This window comes from Dinoponera quadriceps, unplaced genomic scaffold (assembly GCF_001313825.1).
Source record: "Dinoponera quadriceps isolate SergipeBrazil2010 unplaced genomic scaffold, ASM131382v1 scaffold1565, whole genome shotgun sequence".
Lineage (NCBI taxonomy): Eukaryota > Metazoa > Arthropoda > Insecta > Hymenoptera > Formicidae > Dinoponera > Dinoponera quadriceps.
This window is the reverse complement of record NW_014556124.1, coordinates 1,543,348-1,565,256: the sequence shown is the minus strand read 5'-3', so window position 1 is coordinate 1,565,256 and position 21,909 is coordinate 1,543,348. Positions and strand designations below refer to the sequence as shown.

Sequence of the window (21,909 nt, the reverse complement as noted above, 5' to 3'; positions counted from 1 at the left end):
TTCTTATCCCTCCTCCTCCTCCCCCTCGTTCCCCGACCGACCAACCCTCCCCTCCCGGACTCGACCATTTTCTCTCTAATTAAGTTCCACGGTTTCTTGACCCGGATCGTTTTTGCCCCCCACCTCCCGCGTAGACATTGTGTAATCGGGCGCGCGCGCGCGCGCGTACCCGCGAGAACTACCCTCGCTATCTCGAATCTGGACTATAACGCGATACACAGCGCGATTCCAAAGACAAATTATGCGGCTTCTGTGCGCGGGGCACGCTCTCGGTTTACCGATGGGACCTCCGTAACGACGCGACGGCGCGAAATGACGCAAGTTCCGAATCAGAAACAAGGCGGAACTAGAAACGGCGCCGGGGATATTAGGGTGTCGTTGCCGGTACGTATGACGTGTGAGAGTGTGTGTGCGCGAGTGAGTGAGTGAGCGTGGAGGGTAAAAACAACGAGTTCTACGAGAGGGCAGCTATCGTTGTCGCATTGTGAAATGAGCGACATTTGTAATCCCCGTGCAAGTGTCGGGTTCTCGATTAATACGCTCGCGCTAATCGTTGCTCATAATACGCGCGCGGAAAATAGAGTACGAATCACTCCCACGCGGGGACGCGTCTCGCGCATTAATATTACGTGAAAGTGGGTGATATCGGTTACTCACGTAACTAGGCTTCCTAACATCGTAGCCGCATTGTTTATTCTTAATGATTTCCTGAAACAAATAAGAAGACTGCTTAACTCTCGACGGTGCGTGAAAGGCCCGTGAACCGGGGAAACATTCGCCGCGATTGCGACTATCGATCAATGTGAGAGTTACATTATGTTTCCGCTTGCAACAGCTAAAAGGCACGCCGCACGCTTCCCTCGAGCCGATGTCGCTCGACGAACAATTGAAATAATTGTTGCGGTCCCAATCCTTCGGGCCCTCGACGCCGCAACACTGCAACTGAAAGAGGAAGAGATACGCATCCGTGTTATTTAATTGGCGTTGTTGCGCGTGAGAGATCGAGGTTGTTAGCGAAATAATAACAAAAATCGCCGGCTCGTACGCATTTATATTCCGACCGACTAATTTAACTTTCTGACGAAACACTCAATCCTCCCCCCTCCCCTACATAGTTCATATTCGCAAGATAAAACGACAAATGTTTAATTAAAATCATATTCAAACGCGCAATTGTTCGTTCGAGCTCGTTAAGAGCACTCCGAGGTGAACTGAACAGACGGACTCCGTTAGGATTAAAAATTCATATCGGGAGCTGCGCGTGTGTACGCCAGTGATTAACGTTGTTACTCCCCGTATTTCGCGGTTTATTATACAGAGAGCCGATTGTTATTAACACGATAATCCATTTATCGACAAGGCAGCGGTAATTTACGCCCGGCTCGTTTCGTTTTCTCGCGATTATTCTCGCGTTCTCCTCCTCGACTCTCTCCAAATCGACGGAAACAATTAATTATCCGCGCGGATGCGCGACAATGATCGCGCCCTGATTTTCAGGGGATCGTCCGAGAAATAAATTCCCTTTGTTTCCTCGTTCAAACCTCGACTCCTCCACTCGCGAGTCCATACGTAATAATAATAATAATAATAACGCATACGGAGGCGCCGGGATACCACCGGCCGCGGTTTTCCGCCGAGGATTTCCCGGTGTTAACCGTCGCTCGCGAAACGGGGATATCGTCCGTCGGCGAAGAATCACACCGCGCGGGCGTATCGCCGGGATATTCTGCATTATTCGCGCGGGCCGACGCGAGCGCCGATACGAGCCGAAGCGCGGTCGAATCCGCGATGAATGCCACGGGTGAATATGAATTTCAAGCGTCGTCATAAATAATTCTGCCACCGACGCCGCCGCGCGGGACGGTGCAATATTAAGTACGCGATTTAGACGGAACGGGGGGAGGGGGGTACGGCGAGGGGGAGGGAGAAAAAAGAGGGAAGAAAATGAAAGGAGGTGGAAGGAAAGAAGCGAGCGTTTCTCCGGGGAGAGACACCGGGAGGGAAAACGACGCGGGTGGAAAAAGGAATCTCGCTGCGCTCGAGGATGGTATTAAAGGGGCGAGGGAGGAGAGAATGAGGGAATAAAGACAGAGAGAGAGAGAGAGAGAGAGAGAGAAAAAGACGATGCGAATCGAATTCGCTCGGCGACGATGCTCGCTCAGTGATCCAAGTCTCGGGGACCTTCATTAAACCCCAATATCTGTCTCTCCTGCGGGTCCGAGACGCCTTTATCCTTCTTCCTCGGTTACCCGTATGTGTCCGCATGGTGGTCAGTTGGGCAATTTTTTTCAACGCTAATCCCGCCGGTCAGCAAACGGCGGGAGCGATGCGCTGGCGTGTTGTAAAAGCGCGTCTCTGCTGAACGCGTTAATTTCACGCCGGGCTGCGTCACGGTTGGGACACTGAGCGGGAGGGGGAGGGCATTTCGTATCCGCTTAATAGTCGCTTTTAAGGGACGATCGGCCGGCTGCGATCTTGCAAACGCTAATTCAACCGGAGGAATCGCTTGTGAGTAAATAATACGGCGCGAACCGCCAATTAATGTGTTATGCGCGCTCGTTTAATCATCGGCCGACACGCGCACACGCGTCTCGCGATTTCGCCCGAATGATTAAACATCGTCGCAGGAGTATCCCGCCGTTTTTCCGCTTTCCCGCTTGGCCGATCGCGGTATAAATTCCACATTTAATTAAGAGGCATAAAAATGAATTAGTCGAGCACGAGGTGTGTTAAATTCTCTCGTTTGGGAGGGGGAGGGGGAGTTGAAAATAGAAAATCGATAAGAGGGAACATCACGAATTCAATTATTAATAATGGCGGGGTTGCACGCGAGAACGCTTCTTTTGTCGCCTCGCACGTGCCGCGATTAAGCGGCTCTTTATCGCGCAAGAAACGGTTATCGGCGCAAAGTCGATTTGTCGAGAGGGAAAGAGGGAGGGGGAGAGAAAGAGAGAGAGAGAGAGAAAGAGAGAAAGAGGGAGAGAGAAAGGCGGAAACTGAATATCGAAACATATAATATCAAGCGAATCCTTGCGGCTGCGTAATCCATCTGATTTGTTTTTAGCATCGGACGCGTTTTGTTTCAATCATTCATGCGGTAACGTTTCAATTCGTTCCAATCAAATATTCATAATACGGAGCACACGAGCATGCGGAATATTCATACGAGATGCGAATACGTCGTATATAGAGATACGAGATACGAGTTTCCGATTGTAGGTGGATTTAATTATTATTCGCTCGATATTCGCACAGGCCGAGTCAAGAGAAGACCGGCATCCGATTCCGCCGATCGATTTCTCCGGGCAAATGGCAACTTCACAGTACGATTCGACAAGCCGCTCGATTGGCTAATTAAAGCAATATTCCTCCGGACGACAATTCCAAGTGAAACGCGCGAATGATAACGGAAGCTCGACTTTTAATTCGTTAATGCTCTCGCTCTCCGTCGTTAAATCGCGACCTGAAGGATTCAAGACACAAAGAATCGGATCTCGAATTCGAGGTGAAGACGCCTAATGCCGAGGGCGTGTGCCGTGGAAACGGAATCGTCGAGTCGTAATAATCTTCATCGAAGGGTCGATTCACGATACCTTCGAAGATAGAATTTCCTGAAAGTATCCACGTGAGACGATTTCAGTCGCGCGAGGATCCGTCAACGTACGTCCGAGACCTCCGAGAATGTTTCATTTCGAACGGTACGCGCGAAACGCCTCGAGTCTCCGGTTGTACGATCGAAGTGACGCTCCCGACGTTCTTTGAGCTGGACACCCGTCGCTAAGATGGAATATTTCCGGTTACACGCATACACGTCCTCCTTTGGTGCGTCCTCTGTATCGATCGGCCCGCTCCGAGTCGAGCGAGCCAATTGATAAGTGATATGGTAAATACGCTCCGGTGGCACCGCACGAAGTCGAAGTACTAAGCATTTCATTAACCGCCTATAAATGGTACCCGGTGAATCCCGACGGGGTCAGACAATACAGTGTATACCTCGGGAACTCTCGGTGGCGAGCGAGCGAGTCCGCGCGCGCGCGCTTTCCCGGGACCGATAGGATTGCCGGAATTGCGCCGGCATACCGGGCATCCCTATTGAAATCTCGTAAACCACAATTGGCCGGCCGACCGTCGATTAACGAGTTCTCTACGATACTGCCCGCCGTGCGGTTGCCGCGTCGGGAAAATCGGCTCTCGTATTTTCCGAATTCCCCGACGAGACGGCTCATTTTATCCCTCGCAACTGGAGGGACCTCCACGAAAACCGCGTCTCGACCGCGCGATTTTCTACTTTCCGCGTTCTTTCCCCCGCCCGAGCGTTTCCGAGCGGACGATCGATGCCGGCGGGGACAATAGGTGTGATACAGACCGCTCGAAACAGTTAGGAACGCGTCGGATGAATAGTTCCCTCGAATGGTAGCTATAGATCGGGCCGAATAGGGGGGTAACTAGCTAGAACCGTCGCGTTTGCGTGAATTGTTGAGCTCATTTTAAACGACTCCCACTGATATCGGTCGAATTAGAAGTCATTCCCAGCCAAGATAAGTATCTATTCTTCAAAACGTATTTATTCCTTAACTTGACACTCCCATTAATTGGGAATACGAGTTAACTCATTCAGAAGATTTATATTTAATTAATTTAATAATTTAATTAGTTCGTGTCAATCAGTGAATTAATTAACAACGGATACGCGTCAGATCGAGCTCTATTGTGGGATATTTCACGTGTAAAAAGTGAATTGATAAAAATTGAGGAAGCACCGCCCATGAAGAGTATGCACGGAAAAGAGTGCTAGATTCAAGTAAATAATTAGTCGAATTTTCCCTAGCAAATTTTCACTCGCACCAAATAAACATTACTTGGTTTAAGTAAAAATTCGCCGAGGATTATTGGAGTAATCATTTATTTGAATTCAGCACATTTTCATGCACCTGATACTTCCCACGCGACGTAACGTTTAAAATCGGGACGTAAGACAACTTAACGAACGACGTTATGTTTATTCACTATTTATTTATTTATTCATTCATTATGTCATCCGGCTTGAGATATGTCGAGTGGATGACATAATTCTTCGTAGTTTCGACATCTTGCGGTCTTGTTTCGAGCGGCGGACTAAAAAGGTCATCCGACGCCGAGCCGTCGTGGAAAATAAAATCGCCGATAGAAACGCCTGATATTGCCGGCCCGTTTAATGTCCTTTTGATCAAGTTCATTAGAACGCGAGCGATATTAACCATCTTGTCACGACGATAGACGGGTTCGCATTCGACGACGCGATTCTATGCGATGCAGCTCTCGACGCGACAATTGTCCGGAGAGATGGTGGAATCGCGCTGGTGGTAATTCGATATCCGCGGATTCATCAGCGGCCTCCGGGGCCGACCGCCGCGCGTTCAGACATTAACCGAATCAATTCGCAAATGTTTCCGCATGTAGTGGCCGGTGCGTGCGCAATAATTTATGCGTGCCTCTCCCCCCTCTCCCCCCCCCCATCGATCGATGGATGGATCCGACACATCCGTTGTCGCGCGCACATCGCCGATATACGTAAGCTATACACGCACTGTGCGCAGCCCGGGGGCTTATTACAGCGTGTTCCGACGACCGACTTTATCGATCCCCTCCCTCGCTCGCGCGCGGGAAGTCCGCTTTTTAGTTAAACTAAAATCCATTATTAATTCCGCGCGTCGGTTAAATGAATTCGCGCGTGATTCTCGCCGGATATCCGGTCGAACGTAAATCACCGTCGCGCGTCTCGCGAAGTACCGTGGCGGATCGAGCTCGAAATTTTGCGAGCGGATCTGCCGCCCAGTGGTAAAACTCGCGTGCCTGCGCTCCGGACGAAAGAGAAAGAGAGAGAGAGAGAGAGGGAGAGAAAGAGAGGACGCGTGCGGTTTACCGTCGACTGGCTACTAGTACCGATAGGATTACCGTAATTGCGGCAGTGTATCGCGCGGCGGCGGTGCTATTGAAATCTCATAAACCACAATTGGATGACCCGATATCGATTGTCCGAGCGATGCGCCATATCGCGCGCCATCGTTTCGAGGGGCACGATAGAAAGCTGATCGCCGGACTTTCCTGCATCGCCGGCTCGATAAGGTTCGCGCGAATCGCGGTGCTGCCGCGAAATAACGTCGGCGAATTTTATTTCGCGTTTCTCTAGGTAATTTCCCGGTACGAGTGAGAGAGGCGAGCGATTAGACCTACGACTCGCTCGTAATTAAGGGCCGACGCCTCCGTTTCGGGCTTTGGCCGAAATTCTTTTCTCCACGTTCGCGCAGCAAGCAGGAAATGATGGCGCGACTAATCCACCGAGTTCGCTGCGTTAGATCGAGAACCTCGCCCCCCCTCCCACCTCCCCCCNCCCCCCTGATTTACTCCTCCACCCGTCGATAAATTGCAAAGAAACGAATGAATTTTCTACCTCATCTAACAACTCGGAGGAATTCTAATCGACTTACCCAATCTTCCTGAATCCAGTCGATAAGGTTCTGCTGATCGGGATCCTCTCTGTAGTGGATGATGAACGCTTGAAAGCCTCCCGTGGCTTGCGATTTTATCTACAAAAGGAGATATCACGTTAATTCAACGTAAACGAGTGGGCGCCCGGTCCCTTAATTTCACACTTAAGAGTTATCCTGCGATTCCCAGGTTAATAAGAAATTAATTCTCCGAACTGTTCGTTGTTGGAATCGAGAGGAGGGGGGACGTGATTAGCGAAGAGGGCTGCGCGAAGGCAACGCGATCCGCGCGAAGTTTTATTGCGATCGATAATTCCCGCGAGCGGAAAGACGGGGAGGAAGGTAGACGTTTTCCCTCTCGCCGCGACGATCGGGCGGACGCTTCAGGTGTGTCGCGCTGCAGGTGGAAACGTTCGAGGGCGAATTTAACTTTCCGCCGCTCGTGAAGCGGAACGGCGCGCATTAAAACGGCGCGGGCCCTGAGTGCGATGGCGCGTTTGTTTGGCCGTCCAAATTTTCCGTCAGGAAGAAAATTCTCGTCATGTTTAAAGGATACAGTTAATGGAATTAATTAGTAACCCAGGAACTCGCTGCATAATTATACGCAAACTTGGCGCGCCCAGACCGCGCTTCTGCACGTACCGTTCGTCTTCCTCGCGCGAGTACGCGTATTCTCGGGGAAATGAGATTGTGAAATATGCACCGGCGAATATTGTATAATGCATTCGGCTTATTCGCTTTGATAATTTAGCTGCGTTTCTCGCAGCTGCTGGATTAATAAACGCGGTTACCAGAAACGATTACCAGAAACGAACGGATGGACGAACGAACGAAAGAACGAACGAACGTAACGATATAATCCCAAGGAAGCGCGACATTTGTCTCAGAAACCGTCGTCTGGCAACTCCACCGGCTGCATTTTAGCGAAGTTGTACACATCCTACGAAATTTCGTCTGCGCGAATAATTAAACGCGCGCGTCGTATATGAGACGCAAGGCGATATTACATTATGGATGTAAGATATTTTGTAATATTCCCTCCCGAAGTTTCGGTTTGTTATCAGTACGGAGGAAAGATGATAAAGCCCTTCGGATACACGATCCGACCGTTACAAGAGGGATCAACGAAACGTCCGAAACACCTGAACAGGTATCCCCAGGCGCGTAAGTATCGGTGATAAATTGCAAAACAAACATTTCGCGCGCCTCGTCAGCCCTTCAGTGGCCAACTTTCCTTATTATTTCGCAAACGTTATTAGCTTTGAATTTATCACTGATACTTGCGTGCCGACACCTCCGCGATACGCTCTTGTTTGTTCTTCTTGGCTCCCGAGTCGAAATTTTGACCCTGTGTTAAACTTTTCATTCTACAACATAGTAGGAGCTAAGATAGCAAAATAGCTTTTCAATTTCAATTCTAATAATATTATATATTCCCTACTTTGATCCCGATAATTCTTAAATTACCGTTTTCGCTGTTTTAGCGTTAAAACAGCGTTGTTGAAAGTAACAGTAAAATTCAGTCTGTAGAATTAAAGATTCAAGAGAGGAGTTAAAAGATGTTAGTATCGTCAAAATAGATTTTTATTTCATTTCGTCTCGCAATTTCGACATAAATCTTTGTCTTTTCTTTCTCTTTTTCTTACTGGAGCATCCGTGCGTTTCACCTGTAATTGTTATCATACATTACCGACCGTGGATTCTCGAGAATCGTGGAAAACGTCATTTTCATAGAAGAGACAAAGCGTACGCGCGGAATGCAACGATATTTACCCAGTCTTTGAAGATGAATCCCAGGACACCGGCAGTCATCTCTATCAGCAGCAGAAGCGCCAGAAATATCGCGTACTGCAACACGCAATACGAATTCTATTAAAATCGCCTGAGAAATTAATTACCATCCAGCGAGAAGGTGGAAAGGGGAGAAGGTCGCGGAAGCGGTGCCGTTACTATTACTCGCCGGGATCTTTCCTTTCAACCGCGCGCTACGCGATCCTTTTCGGGGGAGTCTAATTTCAAGAATTTACGTCGTCAAAGAAAACAGAGCCTCCGGCTTTGAAGTGCTTTCGAACGTCGCGCGTGCGCGCGTTTCTCAAAGAGCCGAGATCTTTTTCGTTCGATCGCGACGGCGTCGGACCATAGATATCGTCTAACGAACTGGAAGCTCGATCAAAGTTCGAAGTTCCGAGCGGGAGAGGGAGAGAGAGAGAGAGAGAGAGGAAGAGAAATCGGGCAATTAAAATAATCCCTGAGGGAGTTTAATTGAACTTGCTTACCGCGGCGAGGAGGCACGTGTTCTCCCGCAGCGCGCCGACGCATCCCGTGAAACCGATGATAAATGTCACCGCACCTGCAACAGAATAAATAATAGTATCGGGTGCTTCGTCATCGCGCCGTGCCGCGACGCGAAGAACGCGAGCGCATTCATCAATGTATCGTATAATCGTGAGTTATGAGCGGCGGTGCACCGCGCGTCCTCCGAGCGAATTCATTCCCCGCGCGAGTTTCCAGAAACATTTGCAGGTTCGCTGCGAGTAACGGAAAACCGTGCGGGAGCAGCCCGGGAAGATTGAAAGCAACGGCCCGGAAGAAGTCGCGCGAAAAAAGAGAGTAAAGAGAGAGAGAGAGAGAGAAAGAGACTCGTTTATTCAACGGTATTCGTCGACGTTCCAACGATACGCGCGAATCAGCGTTTATAGATACGTTTATACGCGAGAAGCGCGATACGAGAGCTGTGAGAAAGAAATTCTCTCTTTCTCTCACTTTGTCGTCACGTACTTAGCTCCCGTTTCATTCTTGATTCGCGGGGGAAGAAAAGTTTATTAAAATCTGGAGATCTCCAGTTGTAATACCCCAATTCCTTCCCCGCTCGTTTTCCAATCTGTTCACTTTTTTCCCTTCTTTTTTTAGCTCTTTGCAGCATCACGGTTTTCTTTCGCTTTACAAATTTGCAGTATCACTCTTGACTCGCGCGGGCATGGAAAAGGCGAGTTTATTAGTCGGCGAAAGCGAGGGGGAAGGGGGGATATTCTGCGAGTTCTGAAATTATGTCTGTGTAACAACTCTGATTTACGAACGCGCGTTGCGTATACATTACACGTACGCCCGCGAACGTTCGTAGTTACACAAGTAATTATATTAAAATTCCTCCGCGATCCGGCTGAATTTCGCGAGAGCGCGTCAGCAGCAGCGCGCCCGCGCTGCGGCGCGGTAATGCGGAATATTTATGAAATTATCTGTTACTCGCGGACGAGCAAGCCGCGTAATGAGCGCGGGATCAATTCCACGTGTTTGTGTTAACGGAAAGTTTGTGCGAGCGTAAGTGCTCCGAATTCGTGCGCCGGTATCGCGAACTGATCAGAGGGCGTTCGAGCGGCTTTCCCGGCTCCTCCAATTTAATGCCACTCCGGAGGCGAATTTCGATAGTTTTTGCCCGAAATGCCGAAAGGCTAGAGTTAGAAAAAAGCGTTGAAAATAGCGCGACGAATGAATCGGCGAATATCGTGGGAGTGAATTAATTTCACGATTTTCCGGCAAATGACGGGGTTTCGTGCAGTTTTCGAGTTTCGTTCGGACAGTCCCAATTAACAAGTTTTGCGCGCGCGGGGTTCTCGATCGACGGTGTTCTAAGTAGCCCGAAGAAGATTTCATCGTGCGCAAAGGTGACGATAATCGCTCGGTGCGTGAAGAATTAACAAGCCCCACCGTGGAGAGGTGATTATATAAGCCGAACCGCACGACTATCGGGGCTTAATGAGTTTTATCTATCGGCGAAAGTTATAAGATTTTAGGACGAGCCTCGGAAATGAGCGGTAACTTTTAATCCGCGGCTAAAGCGGGAGGATGGGGCAGTGTGGAACGAAGCTTTCAAGTAACTGAATAATTAGTCCGGAGTTTCGGAACTTTCGCCTAAGCCTTACCGCGGACTGGAAGAAAATGGCAACGGTGGGAAGCGCATCGGACGGAAGATCCGTCGGGGAAAAATGAACAACGCGCAGTGCCGAAACGTGGACGCTCGTGAGAGCGCGCTTGGAATTTTTCTTTTGTACGGGACGTTCTCCGTAGTAGATGTACTTTGCACGCGCGGCGATAGATTCCTTCCCTCCGCCGGAAGCTCGAAAACAATCTCGCACGTTAATATTCGGCGTACAATCAATGTTTCATAAAAAGGGCGATTGAGGTGTGAATCGTCGGTGGCCGAAAAGGCTTTGCCGTGCCTGCAATATCGCGACGTTGCTTTATGTCATATGGTAATAAAATTGCATGAGAGAGGAACGCGTCCGTTTGATCTCGCCTCGCGATGCGCGAATATCACGGCGGAGCGGATAGGCGATATTCGTGTTGATTTTAACGGGTCCTCGCCGAAAAATTTCGACGAAAAAGTTCACGCCCGTCGAGGCACGCCCCCGCACTTCCTTTCATGTATACACGAATCTTGTTTAACAAATATATCTATTTGTTTTCCGCGCACAGTGCGCACTCCGTCTCTCTCCGATTGGTTGTCTCTTGTCACTCGTGAGTTCTCAACAATGTTCAACTTTAATCAACGCTTCGGCAACTGAACGGGAATTTTGTTCAGGCGACCCCGGCATGAAATTAATCGGGAAATATAATTTGTCATAATATATTGCGTAAATGATTGATGGATTTATTGTGACAGTAGTTTCGACAACACACATATATATATATATATTTACTTAATTAATAGTGTGTACAATATTTAACAAGCACATAAATTATATCAGAGAACGTTTGAAATCGCACGAGATAAATGTACCATTAGAAGAGGAGGAGGCGTACAGGCGTCGGAAATCAAAACGTCGCACTTAATTGCGATCGCATTTATTTGAGCAACGACAACAAACGTAATCCGGGATTTAATTTGTTTCTCTTTCATTCTGTCCCACTTCCTCCTCTCCTCTCTCTCTCTCTCTTTCTCTCTTTTCGCGCGAGAATTTAGCCAACTGCAGTGCTAATAACTTTAGTCGGATTTCCGAACGCGTGTTTTCTAAACGAATTCTGTCTCGGAAAATTGATGAACTCGGTGAAATGCAGGTTAACTCCGGGATACGCGTATTTATCTCGGCGATTCTCGGAAAAATTATTGAGCGCCGGGAATAAAACGCGACGGATAACAATAAATTATATAATACCTATGACATTTATACATCCTGCTCAACATTATTAGCTGCTCACTTCTCCAAATTGAAATAACAAATCTATTGCAGAGATGAAAGCTCTTTTTTCAGCTTAATACAATCACACGCTTTCTCTAAATATATCGAAGATGGGTCTGCTATTGATCTAATTTTAATCTGAAAACGATGAAAATCAATTGTAAATTTACATATCCTAGAGAGAGTAAACAACTAATTAACAGTAATATCACAGCAATGTTGTAAATTTCCCAGTCAATAATGTAACTGTCATATAACGCATGTTATATATCGCACCTGCATTGTCGAATGAGAAATTACAACATTGACGTGACGTCATTGTTAGTCGGTTTACTGTGATGTGTCGCGTAACGTACAAAAGTCTCTTACGAAGAGAGATCAGGAACCAATGTCATTACTCGCATTACAGTGAATCACATCGCTATGGTAGCTATATTTTAAAGGTGAATCGTTCTCTCGATCGGGCTGGAAAAGGGGAAAAAAGTGGATCAGGAGAAGGAAAGAGAGAGAAAGGGCACACTCAGCGGGCTCTTTTCGTCGGCGCTCGCCATTCCCGAGCACTCGGGACGGCGGGGAGTGGATGTTTCCACGGCCTGGAAGAAAGGGGGGGGGGGGAAACAAATAGATGAGCTCCCGCAAATCGGTCGTCCTTTCGTACTCGAGTGGTCTCCCGCGTGCCGTTCGTTGTTCCTCCGGCGTGTGCCGGATCACGTGCAAATTCGATTTAGAGCCTGTTCCACCGGCGCGTAGAAAACCCACCTCCGTCGCCGACCTGTTTGAATTGGTCGCCGTGAACATTCCCGGAAACATTCTCGCCGTTTACGGGCCGGCTAAACCGCGCGGCTGACCGCGAGAGAGCGGCCGTCTCGCGAGCGGCTTCCCGGTGCATGGAATCCCCCGGAATCCGCGTATACACCCGCCGGTAATCCGACTTATCCGACGTCGCGCCGGAGTCTCGCAGGAACGCGGCCCGTCTCCCTCCGAGGGAAACGTGACGTCCGCAACTCGCTGGGATCGCCGCCACCGACGACGAAATAAATCGAACGCAAATCCCGTCCTAATTTTATGTCCGTCGTCCTGGCCGCCCTGGCTCGTATCCAATTAAAACTTTGCCACCTCCTTAGAGAAAGAGAGAGAAAGAGAGGAGTGCCGGTTAGTCCGGGCTCGAGAGGGAAGGCTCGAGGAAGTGGAACAACCGGGCGCAGCAATCTGCGTCTATTTGCCAGCGAGGCGCGCGTATTAGCCGGCGGAATATTACATTCGCGTTGCGGAGACGCGGGGCCGCGGAGAGCCTGTGGTGGTTAATGGAAACGTATCGGCGGCGGACGCGCTTTCTGTCGGCACGTTTAACCCCCTCGCGCCCTTCGAGCCCACCGCACCGTTTTAATTACGTTTCTCTGGTCCGCTCTACCGCGCGGTACGTACGTATGTACGATCTCTCGACGGAGTAGGAATCGGGTTTTACTCGCAACAAAGACGGAGGCAATTGAACGCGTTCGAGAGTGAAAGCGATAATCGGAGGTATCGTGCGAGGCGATTCCTGCGTCACAGGATCGCGTGTATCGATAATTATCGGAGATCGAATAAGTGAGAGAGGGAGGATAAGTCGAATAATAATTATGAAATCTTAATGAGATCACAAAATAGTTCCGTACGGTATATGAAAAAATACGCGTCGAGAGCTGTCGAAACGTGTGTGGGGAAAATGATACTTCAAGATAGTCGGAAACGTCGGAATAGAGTGTGGTGCGATGAATGAGAGTGAAAGAAAGCACGTAAAATGGCTGACTCAAGCACAAGACCAAAGGACGCCTGCCTGACCTTGCCGTGCGCGCGAAGCACGTAAACAATGCATACCGACGCCTGGCGTCTCGCGCGCGTAGATCATAACGGATTCGGACGCGGCGGTAGTTCGGTTTACGTTGTCGCCTCTCTCTCTCTCTCTCTCTCAACTTTTCCGAATAAATCGACGCGGATAAATCGCAATCCTCGAATTACGCGATATTTCTTGCGCTTCGTGTGCATTTCCCGCGTTGCGTGTGTGTTTCGTGTGCTTCGTGTGCCGAGATAATCATGAGCGGTAGCAACGTTTCGAAAAGATAACCACCACCTTTCGCCTTGATTACGTATAGAAGAAGAATATAGAGAGTTGAGTGCTCGAATTTCTCGGCATTTCCCTATCGGCGTAATTAATCGTGAAATGTATTCTTTTGTCTCAGATCTCTGGCGGAACTTGCGACCACACGGACGTCGGTCCCGGATATGCGGATGCAGTACCGAAGGATCCGGGCCAAGCAGGGTCGGCACGAAGGTAGGTTCACAGACTTCCTGTAATCCTCCAAAATAGATTGAATCTATCGCGATCGAAAATCGAGATACACTTATCGGAGTGAAAATCGTTGAACCACGATCGCAAAAGGTTAACGTGTTCCTTTCCACGTTTAATTTTTCGTTGAGATAAGTTCTTAAATCTAATCAATGGAATTGTATCTTTTTGTTCTAGATGGACATTGCCGGTCCTGATTCGACGGGGTTTGGTGAGCGAAAACAATGGCTGCGAAATGCAGATGGTGGTGGGTTTAGAGATAAGTTTGTTCTCGCCATACGTAATTGAGACTGGACAGTTATTTCGCGAAACCATTCGTTTAATTTGACCGCCTATCATTGTTTCGAACAATGTACAACGTGTGAAAAAGGGGGGGGGGATCTTTCTCCGCTTCATATCAAGCAAAACTGAAATCTTACTAAAAAAAAAAATCTACGCGTACAGAAATGTACAAACATAATTTTCTGACGTTTCATATTTGTACATGGGTGAAATTTCGCTTTTTAAAATTCTGCATTAAAACCGAAGCTCGCCTAAAATAAGGTCCGCTCCGAATTAAATCAAACACGCATTGTGTCTTCTCGTTTACTCCCCGCTTTGAAGCGCGCGGAATTATTTTCCAACGACCCGTCACACCGGCTCGCAAGCCGGCTAATTAACGCTACGACATTTTCAGTGACGAAAATTATCGGGTTAGGTTTTGAAATTTCGCGAGGAAAAGGGTAATCCGTCTTCCTCATTATTATTATTATTGAATATCGAACGACATGCGCGCACAACGATCGCAGGCCGGGTTCACCGCTACGTCGAAACACACCGTCGTGATCGACAAAGAGCAGCGGTTTTCACTCTCGCGACTTTCGCAAAATGCAGCCCTTTTACGGGGCTGGTAACATCGCGTCGGCACGTGGCTTATCTTCCGCCCTCGCGACGAGGAGAGAATCGCGTCGCCCTGGGACTCTGATTCCTAAGAACTCTCGCAGTCGGGAGGCGCGAGGCTGCCGGTATCATTGATACATTACCGCGTTATTATACAGCCCGCGTTATTTTTCGGCTTGTCACTTCGTCTGATTTACCCGGTTCTGCGCGGGCAAAAGGATGAGGCTCGTTCACGCTTTATTCTATATGTCGTCACAGACATGTGAAATAGACTGAACATTCCCATTGAAGGACTAAAGCCGGCATCAGTAAGAGAGAGAGAGAGAGCGATAGAGATAGTGGTGCTTTCCTCGTCTAATTGTACGTCTAATTGTACGTCTAATTACACACTGGCGTACTATTTATGCCTTCCCACACAATCAAATGCATATTATTCCTCTCTTCCTTCTCTACGTTCACTTTCAGTCTCGTTTCCCCTGCATCCTCTTCTACAATGCAGCAGAGAAACTGGTTAACATCTCTGTGCTTCGATCTTGGCTTCAGCTCATTGACTGACGCTCAGTCGGTTCTACAGCGTGTCTATGCCGTCCCTTCTCCCTTGATTCGCGGATTCGCCGATGCTCGCCGGCGTTAATTGGAATTCTCCGCGATGTTATTTGTTATGTTATCATTATGTTTCAGCCGCGACCGCGACGATGTTGCAAACGCGCTCGGCGAAACGCACCGATAACTGTTTACTCGATAAACGCGCGGCTCCAATCGCTTCCGCCGGGACGGCGAAAGAATCGACAGCTGCGGCGATTGTTAATTACGGCTTGCTAATTTCAATAAAAGTTTCGTCCCGGATCGTTCTCGGTAATCGGTGGTAAGGAGAAGCGCGGGAGTACGCTCGTGTCATGTCATGTACGCGCTCGCTCCGTTTGTTCTTACGCGCCACGAAATAGCATCCCGCGCCCATCAGTTTCCGAGTAATTTGACGCGTAATTACATTTATTATATATATATATGTGTTTCCAACGCGATGTGTGTTTATTTAATGAAGCGTTAATCTGCGTTTTCTCTCCGCGTCGCACGGGCGCATAATTCACTTCTTTTTTTCCGAGCGATCAGCCTGCAGAGGAGCTCGTTTTTGTATTTAACCGGTAACGAGCCCCGTGTAATTGCGCGCGCGCGAAAGTCGGACGATACGTAGAAAATACGGTGCTCGTTACATCACAATTACCCGAGCGTGAACGCATCGCGACTATCCGAGTGTGCAGCTAACAAAATTTCGCATACACCAAAACGTCGGAGCTTTGCAGCGACGATGTTGCATTGCGCGCGCGCTTGCGTGCTGATATGCGTGATTTTACGTATACAAAATTATAAAACTTTATTACCCCCGTATATGCGCTAAGGGAAATTGAGTTTATGGTGTTAGTATCGCGTTAAGTTTATGTTATCGCTACATGCGGCAATTTAGACTTTCGATATTAAACGAAATTATGAGTGATCGCTCGTATTTTTACTCGTCAAGAGAATCCTTGGAGGTTGTTGTTGACGAATAATCGTCCGCTTATCGAGATACACGCGTCTTTACGATTGAAAATTATCAGTATTTGTTTCTCTTTCTGAAATTGTCCAATCTCGACATTTCGGGCATTACGGAATGAAATATGCGCAAGCAGGATCGTGCGACTTTTCCCCAGCAACTCCGATCCCCATTTTACTCGAGCGTTAATTTAGCTGAAAGTCCCCCGGACTTGTTTTTCGCTTCGTCCGATAACATACAGGCCGATATCGCGACAAGTGCGCGACGAATGCGCGATAAAATCTCTGGCAGCGCCGCCCTGCCGCCGTGGTGTCGCCGTCGCGTCGTAATTAAGATTTACCGTTCTTCGTGGAGTCCTTTGCGTTTAGGCCGGCGACACTCCAAGTCATCTTGACTCACCAGATGCCGAGCCTCCGAAAGTCGTGGGGCATGCGAGGAAGCGGGAGCGAAGAGAAAAAAGAGAGAAGAGGGTAAGGGGAAGAAGTAATGGTACTCACCGACTAGAATGAGGATAAATGCTGGATCGAGCGCGATGTTCGTGAGGCGGGACAGATTGTTGAAGGTGTCTTTTTCGGTCCATGCCCAGACACCCACCCCCATGATGCCCAGACCGAGCCACTGTAACACAGAGAGAGAGAGAGTGGAGTTGAGCCACAATGAATACACACGTATATTGGATCATTATTATATATTTTCTAATACGTGCATGCACTGAGAAAGAGGTACTTGGAAACTTATTCGCGAGATATAAAGTTTATTACACAGAGAAATAAGATTTATTTCTGTGAAATCGAATATCACGTCGTCATTCGATTGATAACGGCGATGACAGCCGCACTGAGAAAAAGCAATTGAAATTTTGCGAAGTGAATGTTTCTTGTGACATTTTCATCGATATTTATTGATTAGAAAGAAAAATTTGATTTTAACGACGGAATATATATTTTTGTGAAATATAACTAAGTTTTCTTATTAGTTTATTTGGCTAGGAATACAATTTTATTTCGCCGTATTTAAATCAATAAATTTATTTAAGTTTATTTTTGTGAGATAAACTTTATATTTTAATTAAATAAATTTTTAAGTCTTTTTTTCTCAGTATATAACCAAGCGGTGCGAAGCCGACCACACACGGCAATCAGTATCGCGTATGAAAAAAGGCTTTAATATTTCGATATACTCGAGAAATTTGATAATTTCGATACATTTGAAATGTCGATTGTCATGCCTTTTTTATGAGCGGATTTGATTTTTATTATATACGTACCGGCAAACTTTGAACCGGAATTATCCTAAATTATTTCGGAATCTTAAACATTCGCAAATCGTACTTTACAATGATCTCAATTGGTCAATCTTATAAGAGCAACGACCGATAATCTAATATCTCACTTCTCCCATATTTAAAATCGTACGTTCTCTTCATTATTATTATTCATGATCCTCCAACTTGAAGATTTTAGACAGGTGACTAATCTAGTTTTCTTATATAACATAATTGTTGGAAATCTCAGTTGTTCCTTGTTCTCATCATCGATTAATTTTAACGCTTGCCCGAGACCTATTTTCGTCGTTCCTCTATTTCGTCCTGCCTTTTATCGCTCGCATCTTTCGTGATCCAATAACTAGAATTCACAACTTTGCGTGCTACGTCTTGCAGTCTTGACTTCTTTTCCAACCCTTCATCCGAATTTAAGTGTTCTGCTGTTCTCGCTTTATCGTAATCACTGCAAAATTCATCGATTATTTATTTTTCTATTTTTCTTTTCACACTACTTCCCTGCATTCGGTTTGCGTACCTTCCTCTTTTTTCTTTAATAAAAACGGGTTACCCCGTTGGGGATAAATACCTAGATAAATAAATTACTTATATCGTCGAATCTTAGGTCGCGGAAAGATCGTGCCTTTTTACACCGGCGGTAGAATATATTTAGTTAGAATATATTATTCTAATTCTTCGCGAATATGTTATTCGCGCGTTAATTTAGCCGGAACACGTGGAATCGAGGTCTCGATTAAATCGAGACGCGGTCGTGCGGCGCTTGCCCGCGAATAATGAGGCCGACCGGGAAAAAAGACGGGTAGGAAGGAAAATCGAATCGCGAGTAGGGTCTAACTGGGCTGTCGACCGGATTGGTATTCTCTCGCGACGGCTCTTTTCGCGGCTCTTCCCACGGCGTTGTCGCGCCTCAAGTAGTTCGCGAACGGCAAACGTTCACGAAGCGCTTCTCCGAGCCGAGTTCGTTCTTTCGTCCGCGTTTCTTCGGCGGCACGAGCCACACGCAGTCCGAATTCGACAGACTACAAGGCAACGTTTCTCTCGAGCGGTCGTCGAGATCGATAGTCGTAAAATCGCACCTGATCGTGAACGCGGCGGTAATTAAACGTTTGAACGTTTAATTCTCGCGCGTACACACTGACTTGCGGCGTGTTGTTTATACGGCCGTCGATTTTTTAGCGACTTAAAATGTAAACGTTCTCAATCATTCTAACTTCGATCGCTTCTACTTTGTCATTCTGTTAACGATTCATGTTGCGTGTCGAAGCGACGGGAGGTGCGCGTTCGGTCGCCACGCGCGCGATTTAACTCCGTTATAATCGAGAGAGCGACGCGATGTAACTCTAATATTAGCCTGACCAAGCAGCACCGGCGACCGCATTTGCGGGATAGATTGATATTCGGCGTCGCGCATTCGCCGATATTAAATCCACGCAATTACCAATGACACACGTAGCGCGCACGTCGCATGACAGCAGCGACTTAACCCGAAGTAGCAGCAACACCTGAGGCTGCGCGCCCGATAACGCGCGTGCATCTCGCGGGCTAAATCGGCTTTAATCCCCGCGGGAGCACAGTTTATGACAGCGCGTTTAACTATCCAGTTCGCTTTACATTCGATAATTTCTATCCACCTACGAGCGAGCGCGCGCCGTTCGACGCGGAATAGACGCGCCACGACGGTCTCGTGACTGCGAATGAAAAAGAAAAACGGAGTGTCGTTGCTGCGACGGGAGCGTTAGAAAGGCGTTTGATTATTATTAGCATTTGATTACTAACTCGAATTCGTCGCAAGGCGTTTCGCTGTTACTGCGGAAAATGTAAGGAAAAGTACTGTTTACTGGTTTACACAGCAAAACGACTTGTTGGAGATCGTGTTAGGAATTGCGCGCATTTCTTTTTTTTAGCAGTCACTGAACAGTTTTATTGACTTCTGTTTAGTAACAGAGAAGTAAAGTTACTTGGGGTTTCAGTCAAGGTACAACGCTTTTTTTGAAGTTACTGCGCACAAAAGACGCGCAAAATCCGGACTCACTTACTGAACGAAAATAGAACGATAAATGGACGGAAAAACGATTTGATTAATAAGCAAGTCTGCTGCTTATGAAATGGACAAGTTTGCTTTAAAATACCTCCGGATAAGACATTATTTTGCGTTCTACGCAATATTGTTTCAACCGATGAGAATGCATGAATATTAGACGGTAACCGGATTGGTGTCCAGGGAAACTGCGTACATTCCTACCAAGGGTGTACTAATTGCCATTCGCCGGATTATTTAGCTGAATCTACAAATTATTTTGGTGTAAGAACAAATTAGTAGATTAGGAGGATTGTTTTGTCCTGGCAGTAAGTTAACTTGTCTTAAAGATAAATTCACTCAGCAGAGTATTTTCTATCCTGGCGACAAAACTATTTTCGCTTTAATTGCGAAAATTTGCTAATTTGATTACGCCGACTAAATTTTATTGCCGTCGCAACGAATGTGCAGTAGCAACGAGATATGTTGCACGTGTGTGTGTGTGTGTGTGTTATGTGGTTTCGCTAATACAGCAAAATTATTTTTCTCCTTGCAGCATCGACGCGCTCACAACGTCAGAAATTGTCACAATTTTTCGAGTCGATTATTTTCATTTGTGCTCGACGACAAAGTGCATGACAAATTAGCCGGGGGAGGGGGGATCTATCGTCAAATACTCACGCGCTAACGACAGGATTGATGGTAGATTGGCGCGACAACACTTTCGAGAATTCATTTTTCCCCGCACCTTTAAAAAATATAGTGAAATCGTTCGTGGGTCTCTTGAATTCTTTCGCGTTGTTTCCCATCTATCCCGGGTGACGGTAAAAGCATCCTGTGAACCAGACTTCTCGCCGGTTGGAAACATCAATTATTGGCCGATCGACGTGTACTGACAAACGGAAAAAAAAAAAAGGAAGAACAAAGAGCGCGGGTCAAACGGCCTTCCGTCGATTTCCGCGCACGCCTTTCTCTCTCTCTCTCTCTCCCCCCTCCCTCCCTTTTTCGCTCGCTTTCTCTTTTTCCACTTTTAGAAGACGTATGAATAATTTTTTCCGTTTCACCGCGCGGGCCACGTTGGCCTCGTTGTTTTATTTGCGTCGGCGAGCAGCCGTTAATAAAAATCGTCGCCCGAGACCGACGACGGTATATCGCCTCTTGGACGCCGCTCGGACGACGCCTCGTGCCGGAATTGCGCCATGCAACTTTTATGCGCGCGCGAGAGAGAGAAAGAGAGAGAGAGAGAGACAAGTCGCGGTCTTTTGGCGGAAAGAGCGCGGCCGGGCACAAAGGCAAGGAGAAGGCGGAGGGGGAGTCGAGAGACCAGCTGAAAGTTACGCGAAGTTACGCCGAGAAAGAAATGCGTTTGATACGCATTCCCGCCGGTATACCACCATAGACAGCGCGATAACAAATTTTGCGCCCGTTATCTCCGGCGCACGTGTCACGAACACGGTCTCAACACGTCGCGTGTCAGCCCGGCTGACTGCAAACAATTTCTCAGCGACACATAATTCACTCGATCGAACGGCCCCTCGCGATCACGCTCGTGACGTCGAGGGGTGAGGGAGGGCGCGAAGGTGACGCCGATGACATGAGTGACGCACGTCGTCCCCCTTTTGCGCCCGTTACATCGAGATAAAAATACAATTTGCAAACGAGCGCGGGAGAAACGCGCGAAAAATTAATGTCACGACACGCGGCTTCCCTGCGACGGCCGCGTGATTCCCGAGCGATATCTTATATCGCGCGTGTGAAAGATCATCATCGTTGCGGCCTTGCGATCTCGCGCCTCCTCCAACGATCGTTTCCCCGGCGACGCGTTCGATGCGCGCGCATGAAATATCCGCGAAATGTAATAAGTGTCACAGGGCAAACACAGAGGGTGGGAATGCAAGAGTCGCAGGTGGGAACGCTAGCCGAGTGAAAGTCGCGCGTCTTCCTCTTCGCTGATTACATCTCGATAAAAATACAGGTGGCGGGGAGTTGGCGCACGAACGAGATTTAATTTCGCGAGCGCGGCTTTAAGCGGGACGCACTCGCGAGGCGAATCCCACGGATGTCGCGAAAGCGAAGCGGAGGGAAGCGTACGTGGACGGCGTTTTTTATCAGCGATAAAGAGTCGCGTGTGCACTTATGGTTTTCGCGCTCTTTGCCTCGGCGACTGATCGATACGTCGGCCGCCGCGTTCGGGGATTTCGCTTTTTCCCCGGCGATTACAATGCACTTT

At 47.9% G+C, this 21,909-nt stretch overlaps 1 protein-coding gene and 1 long non-coding RNA gene across 8 annotated transcripts in view; one reads left to right on the top strand and one right to left on the bottom strand.

Annotated features, from left to right (window-relative positions):
* LOC106746769 overlaps positions 1-14,511 on the top strand; it is a 57,130-nt gene extending 42,619 nt beyond the window's left edge. The window contains exons 2-3 of the long non-coding RNA XR_001374611.1: positions 13,864-13,955; positions 14,148-14,511. This is a non-coding gene — a long non-coding RNA (uncharacterized LOC106746769). The remainder of the gene's footprint in view (positions 1-13,863; positions 13,956-14,147) is intronic.
* The window catches only part of LOC106746766 (tetraspanin-5), a 126,486-nt gene that overhangs the window by 13,492 nt on the left and 91,085 nt on the right, over positions 1-21,909 (bottom strand). For 4 of the 7 annotated variants that reach the window (XM_014623765.1, XM_014623764.1, XM_014623760.1 and 1 more), the window contains exons 2-7: positions 16,878-16,998; positions 8,744-8,817; positions 8,241-8,315; positions 6,468-6,566; positions 814-942; positions 658-708 (exon numbers count right to left, since the gene is read on the bottom strand). In XM_014623765.1, the coding sequence (XP_014479251.1) occupies positions 658-708; positions 814-942; positions 6,468-6,566; positions 8,241-8,315; positions 8,744-8,817; positions 16,878-16,998 (549 nt within the window). Of the gene's footprint in view, positions 1-657; positions 727-813; positions 943-6,467; positions 6,567-8,240; positions 8,316-8,743; positions 8,818-16,877; positions 16,999-21,909 lie in introns of all 7 variants that reach the window. The other 3 variants (XM_014623762.1, XM_014623759.1, XM_014623761.1) reach the window with 1 other exon arrangement.